This window comes from Typha latifolia, chromosome 1 (genome assembly GCF_019914945.1).
Source record: "Typha latifolia isolate L0001 chromosome 1, TyphaL0001v2, whole genome shotgun sequence".
Taxonomy (NCBI): Eukaryota; Viridiplantae; Streptophyta; class Magnoliopsida; order Poales; family Typhaceae; genus Typha; species Typha latifolia.
In genome coordinates this window covers 19,001,239-19,014,083 of record NC_133086.1, presented here as the reverse complement: position 1 = coordinate 19,014,083, position 12,845 = coordinate 19,001,239, and the positions used below count along the sequence as shown (strand labels likewise).

General features: G+C 37.2%; 2 protein-coding genes and 1 pseudogene across 3 annotated transcripts; 1 reads left to right on the top strand and 2 right to left on the bottom strand.

Annotated features, from left to right (window-relative positions):
* Positions 1 to 230: 230 nt before the first annotated feature.
* On the bottom strand, positions 231 to 2,639 carry LOC140795023 (patatin-like protein 2; annotated as a pseudogene).
* Positions 2,640 to 3,504: 865 nt separating this feature from the next.
* On the bottom strand, positions 3,505 to 6,119 carry LOC140780795 (uncharacterized). The gene is made up of 3 exons (XM_073126559.1): positions 5,763 to 6,119; positions 4,507 to 5,019; positions 3,505 to 3,962 (listed from the first exon to the last, which is right to left on the bottom strand). The coding sequence occupies exons 1-3, from the start codon at positions 5,952 to 5,954 to the stop codon at positions 3,915 to 3,917; spliced, it is 753 nt and encodes a 250-aa protein (XP_072982660.1). The 5' UTR covers positions 5,955 to 6,119; the 3' UTR covers positions 3,505 to 3,914.
* A 152-nt stretch (positions 6,120 to 6,271) lies between these two features.
* Positions 6,272 to 12,273, top strand: LOC140780733 (uncharacterized). Of its 2 annotated transcripts, XM_073126465.1 has the most exons (8): positions 6,273 to 6,558; positions 6,781 to 7,053; positions 8,173 to 8,456; positions 8,747 to 8,875; positions 10,228 to 10,350; positions 10,462 to 10,569; positions 10,685 to 10,863; positions 11,870 to 12,273. In XM_073126465.1, exons 1-8 carry the CDS (start codon positions 6,426 to 6,428, stop codon positions 11,991 to 11,993), a joined length of 1,353 nt encoding a protein of 450 aa, XP_072982566.1. In that variant the 5' UTR covers positions 6,273 to 6,425; the 3' UTR covers positions 11,994 to 12,273. The 2 variants fall into 2 exon arrangements, with proteins under 2 accessions (XP_072982576.1, XP_072982566.1); XM_073126475.1 differs by lacking the exon at positions 10,228 to 10,350 and having other exon boundaries at positions 6,272 to 6,558.
* The last annotated feature ends 572 nt before the right edge of the window (positions 12,274 to 12,845 follow it).

The following is a 12,845-nucleotide window of genomic DNA, read 5'->3' as shown; positions in this document are numbered from 1 at the left end:
TTGCTGCAGTAGTTTTGGGCTTCGGTCGGCTAGATAAATAATTCGACGTGTTTCGATAGCACGAGTTATGCTAGGCATAAACTAATGGCCCAGTTATAGTCAGCAACAACAACAACAATTTGGTTCAAGGTAAAGAGATCCAAATTATTGCATAGATCACATCGAATACAACGAGAGATCTCGAGAATAGTACTGTACGTGTAAGCAATTAAGGCACGTTAATTAATTAATTAATTTCCACGCCTCCTGCGTCTTTCGTCCGAGAGAATCTCAGCGATTCTAGCTTCGCTAGTCCCCTCCCCGTTGATCTCCTCGAATCTACCAGTCTCCAGGTTGACCCTCGACACTGGCTTCTTGAGTAGATCCTTCCCAATTTGAACCAGCTTTTGCAAGTTCTCCGGCGAAGAGTGATCATCCACCGAGCTTGTGGTCCCAGTCAAGTTATCGTCCTAATTAAATGCCAATATATAACCACGTACAATTACATATAATATCCATGAACCCCAAGAACGTAAACATTTGATATCTCTTAGATAATGACTAATTTCCTGAATGCGAAGATAGTTATCCTCCGAATGGAGTGCTTGGAAGAGGATGGATACATGGATATCCACCATGTCCGCGCTTGCTTGTGTAAATATATCGACTATAGGCGTCGAGCCGCCTTGGATCAACCATCCGATCGAAAACTCCCCATTTTGCCGCGTCCTGCGCGCTAACTCTCTCCTCCATCTTGTTCGATCCAGTCCTCAGAGAGATCACGAGGAATTTCCGGTAGTCGTTAGGCTTTATCGGTATAAGAAATCCGGGTTAATCTTGAAGTATATTTCCTTCGAAACTTGGCTCACTGCCGATAGTGTCAAGCCACAAAAGTTTAGTAGCTAGTAATTCCTTTTTGTTTGACTATAAATTCCCACCTCGTTGTATTCTTTAATCTCTTAATTAAGTTGGTAGACGATGATAAATATTTGAACAGTATAGGGTATGATTTTTACCGGATTATTTGCCGCGACGCCACCGTCGACGAGACTAAATTCTCTAACATTTCCTTTATCATCTGTAGTCTCGAAATAATGTGCTGGAAGAAACGTAGGAGCTGCAGAAGTGCTGACGCATATGTCCGATAAGAGCACGTCTTTTAGTGGCTGAACCTTCAACTATATGAACAATTAATATATGAAACATGCATGTATAAGGCTGATCATAAAATAAGATTTTACTTTAGTTACGGCGGATAATGGATTAAATACCTCAAAGCTAGAGAAGATGGTGGGTTGAAGAATCTTGACATCAAAAGTTGGGACCACTATGTTTGTCAGCGTTTGATGCAACTTTGTCTCCCCGAGTAATCCTTTCACCAGGGAGCGCAGGTGCTTGCCGTCATATTTAGGCCCTACGACTGGCTTGATCAAATTTGTTACTGAAGAGAAGATCCCTTTACTGCAAGATGTTTACAGGTGTTATTAATTAATTATATCTAACGTCATGAAATTCTGTGCGTTTGAACTGGAATTAATAAACTGTTCACACACTCCATCATTAACCGCTTTCTTTTAAAAAAGAAATTGCTTACTTTTGAGGAAAAATCTTGGGACAATTATCCAAGTAGAACTTGGTTATATCCTTTGCGGTAAAGAGCATGACGCTCAGGAGACCACCGGTGCTTGTTCCGGCGACGACATCAAAGTAACCTGCGATCCTTGCCTCCTCTCCATCAAGGCTCAAGCTCCTATGGTTGAGAAAGATACGAATTAAACTTAGAGAATAACCAAAGTAGTTAAGTAGAGACAGAGAGTAGAAAGCCATTTCATGCATGTTAAGTCTATAGCTTACTTGAAGTTTTGCTTCGAGGGATGCAAGAATGGTTCCTGGAATGATCCCTCTCACGCCGCCGCCATCGAAGCTGAGCACCGCGACTAGCGCTCCTCCCTGAGAAGGTGGAGGGTTGACTAACAAATAAAACCTGAAGTTTAATGATATTTGTCTTATTTTCTTTTCTTTCTTTTTTTAATATTTTAATCTCGCTACAGCGTCTATCAATAGTCAACTCGAGATATGCATATTGTACCTTGTTTCATACCATAAGTACCTGATACCAAATTCTTCTTCTTTTCGAATAAAGGAAGTTGGGTTAAAGAAAAATAAGTACCTGATAAGTAGATATTATAGTTAGACTTGATCCAATCAATACGTAACCTAAGTTAAAATAAGACGAAATCCGTTAGGTAAAAAGAAGAATAAGAAATAAATAAAAATAAACAAGTCCTAGTCAATCTACAAACTTCCAACCATATTACTTAGGAATCAACCATGCAAAGCCATATGTTTCATCGTGAATGTAGTCTGCACGATCGAACTGGTCATGACCGAGCCAATGCACGAACCCTAGCAATCCAACTTATATGAACATTTGCCATTTGGACCGCGTATATACGTGCATGGTAGTTTCCGATATTGTTAACAAAATACAACGATGACTCTATTGGAAGTACATAAGAAGGCTTCACAAGCTTCCAACGAGTACTATGAACTGGTCATAAATTAATGCATCTCAAGTTACAACTTGGCATATATTTCGCTACTTCTGCACGAGTAATAGCCAATAGGGTGGGCTCAAGTTGAACCCCAGGGGAATCCATGCACACAATTTATGCTACGACATTGCGATGAGATTATGGATTTATACCAGCGGTGTGAATGTCTTTCAGCGTTATCCACGCCCACTAGTCCAATTGAAATTGGCAGAAGAAGGAAAATAAAGAAGAGAGAAGTGCTATGAGTTGTGTAACTTTTTCTATGCCACTTGAAATCAAAAGGAGTTTTGTTCAGTGCATTTCCTAAATAGATGAAAATAAACCAAAGTTTATAGTGTTAATAAAAAAGAAAAGTAGAGTTAGACCAATCGATAAGTTGAGCTTACGGTCATCATGAGGTGGTTAAGTACGTCATTAGGCGCATCCACAGTTTATGTCATGAACTATGTAGTACGTAGTTATGTCATCCATCATCCCTCTCCACAGGTCAGCATATATTATTCTCAGCTTGATGTTGTTAACAAAATAATTGTCACGTTTCTAGTACTCTGAAATATGGAAAAGGCTTTTAAGTCAAGCTTCCAATATGTACTATGATGCTCAAAGAAGTAATCAACTCTCCTAATGGCATTTTGAAGAGAGATTTGAATAACGCGTTTTGTTATCTTTGAGAGACAAAAAGGAAATGCAAAATTTGCTCTGGCAACCAAACTAGTATCTAAGCATGTCATAGGAAAGAAGACACTTCTTTTGTGTGTGTGTGTGTATGCCTGTATTCCTTCTTAACAACATGGCTTAGCAAAAGAAACTTCAGCTGATCCTTCTTGGAATGACAAGGAAAGCCGTATAAAAATATTATACATAATAAACTTATGGGATACAGAAGAATGAGCAATATTAGCTCCCTAGCTTTGTATTCATAACACCGTATGCTTCTCAGAGAAACAACTGCCGCAATTCGGCATATCAGTTGAAACAAAGGAATAATTAGAGGAAATGATTTACAGAAATCTGCATACAATACAAACTTGAACTACAAGGCCCAAAGGTGGCCTACATACATCCAAAGTGACAAAATAAGCAAATCCAGAATCACAAACCATGAATGCTTGCAACTTGCAAGTACAAATCCAAATAGATTTCCAAAATCTACATCCACAGTTGCATGGGATTTTAAAATAATTTTAAAATATAGAGCCACCAGTTTATCATAATCGGTGAAGCCATAACATCTTCTTTTACCAGTCTCGCTTTAACAGAACGGCCGTGATCAAGATTACATAACTAGGAGACAAGATTTGATGGACCAGCATGTGTAAGAGAAGGGTGTTATTTCCCTGGGCTCCAGTTACAGCCATCAAGTTATATGCTGATTTTTTCTTACGTAAGGCAAACATTCGGATCTTCTTCATCAGAGTCAAACTCAACCTGTCATCAGTCGATGTGCCTGATCAGATAGTATAACTTAAACATCTACTAAAAGAAATTAATGAACAGTTTTTCCATATGACACAAAACCTCAAAAGACTCAAACAGGTCATATATATATAAGATATGCAGCAGTAGCCGTTATAAGAACTGGCCACATTTGTTTAAATACCTCACTCTGGAAACAAAACTGTATAAACAGATCTTATAAGCAGAAAGTCATCAGAAACACTCTAATTCTTACAAGAGCAATGTCAAATGGTACAGCCTCTTTATCAAAATACTGGAAAATTTGAGTGTGATCCCATTTCATGCCACTGCCAGTGAGATATTTGAGATTTAAATCCAAGTGCCATATCATTACAAGATTTGTTGTGCCCATAAAGTATATTCTTGAAGCACAAGCACACAATTAGGTCTCCTCTTCCAGCAGATTTCCTAAATTCTTATTCTATCTCCACTATAGTTTATACTCTATAGAAACTTTGACAATTAGATCTTTAAGCAATATTAGGGGGAAAAAAAGTGAAAAGAGGAAACTCACATTTTCATCTCGATACCACTTTCCATGATAATCACGCTTCCATCCAGAAGCTGTAAACTTGAGTTCCTTTTGTTGACGTTTATGGAGTTCCATATGCCAGTCCACAAGCATCTTACTATGAGTTTCAGTGCCCACTAACTTTGTACCAACATTGCTAGACTCATCAATTATAGAATTTGCAGAAATCTTTTTTACAGAACTACAAGAGGTAGATAGCTCTGGGGCCTTGACTAAAATGCTTGTTAATGTTTTCTCATCATGAAAGCCATCTCTGGCATTAAGATCATTAAATTTGCTTGTCTGTGCTTCCAAGATAGCTCTCCGTGTCTGTTCGATTAAAGGTTTCTCTTGAATACCGGAGCACTTTAGAGGAGGAACAGAGCTACCAGAAGTTGACAAGAGAGTAGAATCTCCTGATAAAGCTAGTCTCTTGTTTAACTCTTCCTGCTTTGATAATTCTTGTTCCTTCAGCCTAGATTCTGCGGCAATGTGGCGAGACCCCTTGTTATGCATCTGTCAAGCTAGAGTAATTAGAAATATGATAGTGGTCAAAGAACATATGACCTTCTATGTTTACAGATGACAAAAAAATGAACAAGTAAATGCATAAGAAAGCGTTGGAATCAGTATACAATGAAGAGCTTCTCATCATGTTTCAACCTTCAAAGAGTCATCTTGAGTAAATTAGAGGAAGCACCTTCTCTATCCATGCATAAATACAAAATGTCACCATGTATAAATAAATGTAGAGAGATCCACCAACTTTCCTATATCCATCAAATCAATCAAAAATTCAACTTCAAGGCAGTCCTACCTTGAATTTACTTAAAAGAAGTTTTGTAAATAAATCCTTTTAACGAAATTTAGTTTAAAGGCATAGATCATCTTGAAATCGTTCCACCATTGGCTTGATCTCTTGTTTCTAGATTTTGACCAGCGCATATTCACGTATTAGTTTCAAAAGAATATCGCAGGAGGAGCTCCGTTGTTCCTTCATGGCAACAACATAGTATTTTGGGGTTTAAACGGAATCCAGCAGAAAAATAAATGATCAATAAAAGACTTCTTATGGAATGTCTCCTAGTTATCCTAAATCAACTGAAATATAGGCACAGAATTGACTAAGGTTGGTTCAATTTGCCAATTTGCTGACTAAAATGTGATTTTTACTAGAATGATCCGTCAAAATCTATCAAGTTATCACAGAGATATATAAATTAAGGAAATATAGGTAATGAGAAGAGAGGAAGACTTACGGATAGCATGAGAGGGGAATCGAGGATTGGGTTGTGAGTGCAAACGAGGCAGACGTACTTGCCGTTGGATAGCTTCTTGAAAGAGGAGGAAGACGAAGACGAAGACGAAGACGAGTAGAGCATGAGATCATCCACCCTCCTCTTCCGCTGCTGCGCCTCCCTCCCCCAGCTATCGCCGCCAAAGACGCTCATTTGAGCTCGGACGGTGACCACACCGCGCTTGCGATCCACTCGTTGAGGGGCTCTCAAGGAAAGAGAGAAGGCTCTGAACCAAAGGAAACCTTGGTTATTGAATAAGTCGGCGACCAGGGCACTAATGAAGACCGACTTTGCTTTGATATTTCCTTCCAAGACTAGCGATGCTTTTTTTTTTTTGTGACAAAAGGTAGTACTAACGATGTTAAAGAGGTTTAATTCTGAGAATAATTCGGTAAATAGGTGAGCGTCGAAACTGTTCGCAATAATAGGTGTGTTTTGTTTGGCCCTTATATAGGAACAGGTGCGTTTCCATTCTATTACTACGCTAGAATTCGAACACTTTTGAAAATAAACGAACTAAGAACCGGCGTAGGACTGAGTGCCAAATTCTAGCAATCGCCTCGCTCTACTCTACCACAGTTCTCGTATAGAAGGACCTCGCCGGGAGTAGTAAAAGCTTCAACGATGGGACGCGCCATCTCCCAGGAAGCCTTCGAGGCGTTGGTGAAGGAGAACATGGAAGACCTCGGCATGGAACCCGACGAAGCCCTCGAAGACGCGATCGAAACCCTAACCCTTCAAGGCGTCGACCTCTCAGGTAAGTTCTGAACCCTATCTCCCCTCTCTAGAATTATCTTTCTATGTGATGTTTACCAGATCTCTACTCCTCCTAGCAATGCGATCCGACTTGGATCCAACACTTCGCATTGCTGATTTGGTCGACTATTTGAGATCTAATCTTTCCGATGAGGATTAAAATAAACTACGAAGATTTACTTAGTTTGATTTCGTTTTCCGTTATGATCTTGCTCTTTTGCAGGGATCATTAAGTGCATTCCTGGAGTGAACAGTGTGAAGGATAATCCTGTGATTCAGTTGATAGATGGATTAAAGAACAACGAGAATCTTGAGAAAATGATTGAGATGCTTGATAAACTGTATGATTTGTGCTCTACTGAGGGTTCGGATAATGCATCCATTGCAATAAAGAATGGAGGAGTAGAACTACTCACCTCGCTATGTTCTTCACTTGACGTTAAATTTGATAGACCGCTTGCTTTGGCCTTGAAGGCACTGAGCTCCATCCTCTGTGGTAAGGGCATCGTATCTGACCTCTCCTGTGATTGAAATTTGTCTTGTTGCAGTAATGTGTTGATTTTGACTTTTAACTTGATGAATCATAATTTCTACATTTTTTAACTATCATACTGTCTACTTAATCTGATCAGTTATGAGGGTAAATTCTTCTTAGTTACATAGTTCTAAGTAAATCCTTAATCTAGCATTACTCACAAGATACAATGTATTCTAGTTAGTATTTTCTGATTAGCATACAGTACCTTGAAAGTAGAAGCTGGTAATGAATTATCTGCCTGAATCTTATAGGACACAATCTCCCCATCACAGACCAAATTGTGCTGTTATGATTCTTTCAGTGAGGAAAAGACATATTTTGTAGTCTCCTAAATGCAAGCCCCATATTGGCATAATAAGGACCCAATAGAAAATAATCTGAATACATTTATGTGTCTATTGAAGTAAGATTAGCAGGTTAATTAGTTTCCGGCTGCTCCAACTGATGACACAGAAGTTCAAGTGAGTTGAACAGAAATGTTCTAAAATCATCCTTTGAGTGTCGTAGTTGTCTTCATTTTTTCATACTTATTCATGGAAGGGTAAATATCTATACTCCAATTTTTACTCTCTTTCCTTAAATTCATGGTAGTCTTCAGCCTGTGAGTTATCAGGCTGCACAAAACGGGCAGCATCTTCCGTAGAAGTTGCTAATCATGGCCTGAACCATCAAGATGAACTTGTGTTTTTTTTTTCAAACTCCCCTGCACATTTTTCAGGAAATGAACCTTGCAACCTATAAATGGGACCACATGTCTCTATGAGTCAATTTTTCTGTCCGATTCAGTATTTAAATATTCTTTTACTTTTCCATTGTTTTGAACTAATGTTACTCCTTTGTTAAGTCAAAACTTATTTAGAGGGTTCTTCAAATTCAAATTAGATGGAACTGTACCATGCTTCATGTTTCATGGCTTTATTTCACTGGTATAAGTACTCATAAGAGGAATCATCTTCTTCCTGCACATATATGATGGTAAATCTCTATGAAAAGTTTGTCCGGAGATAGCTTCTTTTTTCAATTAAACGATGCCATTCATCCAGCATCACTCATTTTGATGTTTGACTTCATCTACAGATGTACAAAGCAGTGAATCATTTCGACAAAGTGGTGGGCCTAAAATTGTTGTTGATATTCTCCATGGAAGTTCTGAATGTTTAAACCTATTGGATAGTGGTTTTGCTGTTGTAGCAGCTGCCTCAGCTGGTAATGAAATCGTAAAGGAATCATTTATGGACTTGAAGCTCGATGAATATATTATGGAGATTTTGAGGGAGAAATCTAAATATGATGTACAACACATATATGATGCCATACGCATTCTTTTAACCCCCGATGACAATCGTGTGTTGGCTTCTCAAGTAATTGTCCAACTGATTCTTATATATAGCATGCATTGATAACCTCATCTTAGCCTTTTGTTCTACTTTATCTTACACAATTCTGCTACCTTGGAAGGCTTTGCCACGTTGAAGATGATAACTTATACCTAAAGGAGCATCAGATTGTTCCTGCATCATACCTTATCTACATCCATTTTATGCTCATGCAATCTTTCTTCTAGCTGAAATTCTATATATTGTGAAGTCTTTTATTCAGAGGCGCATACCATATCAGCAGGGTTTAAATTAATTGTAGTTCTGAAAATCAGGTGTATGGATATGCTCGGAAATTTGCAAAAATTGGGGTCGCTAATGTTCTTGTTGATGTACTTCGAGTGGGAGTAGATTCAGCTCGTTTAGCTTCCACATGTGCTTCTTTAAAGGCAATTGCTGTCAATGTAAGTTTGCAGAACTCAAATATAAATTATTACCTCTTTATTTCCTACTAATTTATGAACATTTTCTGACTCCATTGATAGAATGGAAAGCTAGCCATTCTAATAAAGGGATGAGATGAGATAAAATTAGCATGTCGTAGGAGTCTTATGCTTGTTACATTCAAACTGGATTTGGATGTTCTCAGTGACATTACATCGTCAAGAAGGATCACTTGGTATTCCATTATCATTTTAATTCGTTGTACCCTACACGTTTGTTTGCAACTCAGATGTTTGTCAGTTTGTTTGTTTAATGGCTATTATTTTTACAAAGAGATAGGGAATTTCTAGCATTATTTTCTAATTTGTCCCTGGTCAAGAGGTGGGTTCATTGCAGAAATTTTAATCAGAGATTTGAGAGAATATATACGAAATATTCATACGACACTGAAAAATTATGAAACTAGATCGATTGGCTTCATAATATCTTGATCTACGTTTTTGATATCCAGATGCTATTCATATTTGGATTTTATTTAGGGTCTAATCGGGATTTAATCTGGGATTATTAAGGGAGTATAGACTGGAGGTCAAGGTGGTGATGATGGGTGATGTGGCTTGGAGCTGGTGTTGTTGAGTGGGCAGCAGAGGAAGGACGTGGTGAATGATCAAAATTTGAGATTAGAAGGGAAGAGGAGGGAGGAGGGAGAGGCCAACGCCAAGGATCTAGGGTGGTATGATAGTTAAAGGAGGGAGGAGGGCGTTGGCCTTGATGGTGGGCGACGAGTAGGTTGAAGGACTTGAGGGAGATAGGGAGAATGTGAGGAAGATAGAGAGGAGAGGAGAGATTAGGAATAAAGATAAACTCCAATAATTCGATAATCATAAATAGATTGCTCTCCACATATTTATAGAGGCCAACCTGACTTGGACTCAAATTCCTATTTCAATTAAATGATTTAACCAATTAGAGCAAAACTAGCAAGTGATTGAATTAAGTAGGACTCTATCAAAATAGCAGGTGAATAAAAATAACAAATGACTAAGCCAAGATAAGTTGGCTTGACCCAGTGAGCCCAATATCCTTCGAAGTGATCCAATCAAATCTGAAGCACATCAGGTTTCTAGCATTATTTTCTCATATGTGGTTCCGTGAATACTCCAAAAGGGCCAACATGTGCACATTTTCTTTGGAAGAACAACTTTTTAAACTTGCATTCATCTTGCTTGGGTTTTAAGTATTTCTTCTGATCCTTATGATCAAACCTTTATCCTTAGAGGCAAAAAGAAAAACTCCAATAAATTTTACGACAAATGATGTTAATTATGAAGTATTGTAATCTTTTTGGCCTTCCCTCTTTTCCTTTTTGCAGGATGACATATGTAAATCTATATCTGAAAATGGTGGCATTGATGTAACACTTAAGTGTATTGATGACAGTGGTGAACATGGTAACAAAATTGTTGCGAGGGCTTGCTGCTCTTTGCTTTCTAAGGTCTAATTGCTTATCAACTATCAATTGCATTATTGCATACTTTTGTTTGTTAAGAATCAATCAGTCTGTTATGAATATTTTCATTCAATAATGAGTTCTATCTGTCTGAAGCTGGCAGGAAGTGATGCAAACAAGAGTGCTATTGTTCAACTGAATGGTCTGGATAGACTAATGAAGTTATCGTCCCGATTTTCTGAAGATCCATCAGTAATGCAAGAGGTACTTCAAAACCATGAAGACTGTAGAAGTATAACAATCACTTTAAAGCATGTTTAGCTTTATAACTGAAAATGTGTAAAATACTAAAATTGAATCAAAACTCTTCTTGATGCAGGTTATGTCTATTATAACTGTCCTCTCATTAAGGTCGCCAGAAAACGCAGCCCGTGCAATAGAAGCAGGGGCTGGAGATCTTGCGATCCAAGCAATGCAAAAGTTCCCTAGTTCATACCAAATGCAGAGACAATCTTGTCTTATGATTCGCAATCTCGTGGTTAGAAATCCAGAAAACAGGTAGGTTTCTAACTTTCTAGATTCAAGAGAAAAAGTTCCAGATCTGATTGACAAAATTTTAACCGAATTTGTCTAGTCGTTAACAGAAATTTTTAATGAAATTAATTGGTTCTCTTTATATGGCTAAAAATGTCTCAAATCATCGTAACTTTCGAAACATTGTCAACCGAAGAGATATTTGTTTCTAAGTCATAGGCAAATGAAATCCGTCCAATGAGGTGTGAAGCAGTAAAAATGAAACTAAGATATTCTGACTAAACTTTGCAGGTTCTAACTTCTAATTATTGACTTCTGTAGCTCTAATTAGTTGTAAGGAATCACTTGCCTTTGTTTTTCTTCAATTTTCTTTGGGTGTTTCTTTAAATATTCCTGTTTTGTATATAAGCCATGAAATGAATTTCCTTAAGCATCATATTAATCCAATTTCATGGAATATCTACCATTTTGAGAATTCCATCTGATTGATGCAATTAATCCATGTTGATCTCTCATGAGTCAGGTTGAACAGTAGGACTGGCCAAGTGGTCCTTTTTGTCTTTGCACTTAGTCCTTTGTTCTTTTATGTCCTTCCATGTGCGCCATAATAGGTATCTGGAAATACATCTCTATAAAATACAGATGCAGCTGTTGAAACGTGAAACTTCTTGAAAGAAAAATACTTGTTTCAACTTTCTCTAAAACTTATCGTGGAAGATCATTTTTAACCTATCTCGGACCAAAATTTCCCATTATAGAGGATGAAATTTTTGTTGAACTGGACCATTTCTCACCTGACCTGCTCCATCCTTTTGTGGTCATCTTTCATTCTCGTGATGGACTTCTTTTGAACAAATAGTTTTACGAGCACAGAAGAGCTCATGAATACCTTCCAGAAATGATTTTGAGAGAACTGATAAGAGTTCATATTAAAGATTTTCTCAAACTTGGAAAGTTAGTTTACCTCATCTTATTCCTGCAACTCAATTAGTCTTATTAATCGCATATATTTAACCTCCCGTCTCTGCAGGACAATTCTTCTTAGTAATGGCATCGAGAAGCTCATAAGGAAAGCCAAGGGAGTTCACGAGACTTGCAAGGACGCTGCAACCGCTGCATTGAGGGATCTGGGTTTAGACAACTACAATATTTAACCAGTGTAATATCAGAATGACAATTTTTCAGGATTCTCTGTACCTCAGACTGTAAGAACGGAGGCATCTTCTATATCCCATCGTCAAAGGTGACAGTTGGATAGGGAATGACTCTTAAACTAGTTTAGTTACACTTTTTTTTTTATTTGAAAAGAAAGCTTAAATTGATTTTGACTATTATGATGTTTGATTGTAAACTGGCTTAGTAAGATTATGATTGCACTTGATGTAATATAATTTCAAATTAAAGTGATCTTTAATAATGAAATTGTTTTACAAATTGATGATAATGTATGTCAATTTTCCAAAATATTTTTTAGTAGTAGATTTATGAAGTATACCTACATAATATTATTTAAATTATTCTTAATTGTGTTGAGCTTATATAAGAAAAGTGTCCACTAACTTGTTTGCACATATAATATGCATTTTTTCCCCCAAAAAATATGATTACCTAATATTGACATCTGTTTTGATCATTAAAATTACTATTTTACACTTTTAATCTAATTTTAATATATAAAATCTCTTTTTCTTAACATATAGTAACCCAATATTAATACTCCACCGCTAAATTACTCTCTTACCTTTTAATCTGGGTTTGACATCTAGTAGACTAGTACCCATTTCTCCTAAAATATAATTATCTAATATTAACACTTATTTTAACCGCTAAAATTGCTACTTTACCTTTTTTTAATCTGATTTTGGCATTTAATTAAGCATATTCTTCCTAAAACATGGTTTGTTATTTTCCCGTTCACAAAAATTGTCATGGCAAATTCGATCCGATTTGTCCCTTGTAAAATTTTGCGGTATAAAAGATTTGAATAGATAAGTTTTGCTCCCTCG

Coding starts and splice junctions, on each gene's coding strand:
- LOC140780795 (XM_073126559.1), bottom strand. CDS start 5,954: ATGAGCGTCTTTGGCGGCGATAGCTGGGGGAGGGAGGCGCAGCAGCGG. Junction 5,020..5,762: donor ATTCCCCTCTCATGCTATCC/GTAAGTCTTCCT, acceptor CTAGCTTGACAG/ATGCATAACAAGGGGTCTCG. Junction 3,963..4,506: donor AGTGGTATCGAGATGAAAAT/GTGAGTTTCCTC, acceptor GACTGATGACAG/GTTGAGTTTGACTCTGATGA.
- LOC140780733 (XM_073126465.1), top strand. CDS start 6,426: ATGGGACGCGCCATCTCCCAGGAAGCCTTCGAGGCGTTGGTGAAGGAG. Junction 6,559..6,780: donor TCAAGGCGTCGACCTCTCAG/GTAAGTTCTGAA, acceptor GCTCTTTTGCAG/GGATCATTAAGTGCATTCCT. Junction 10,570..10,684: donor ATCCATCAGTAATGCAAGAG/GTACTTCAAAAC, acceptor TTCTTGATGCAG/GTTATGTCTATTATAACTGT.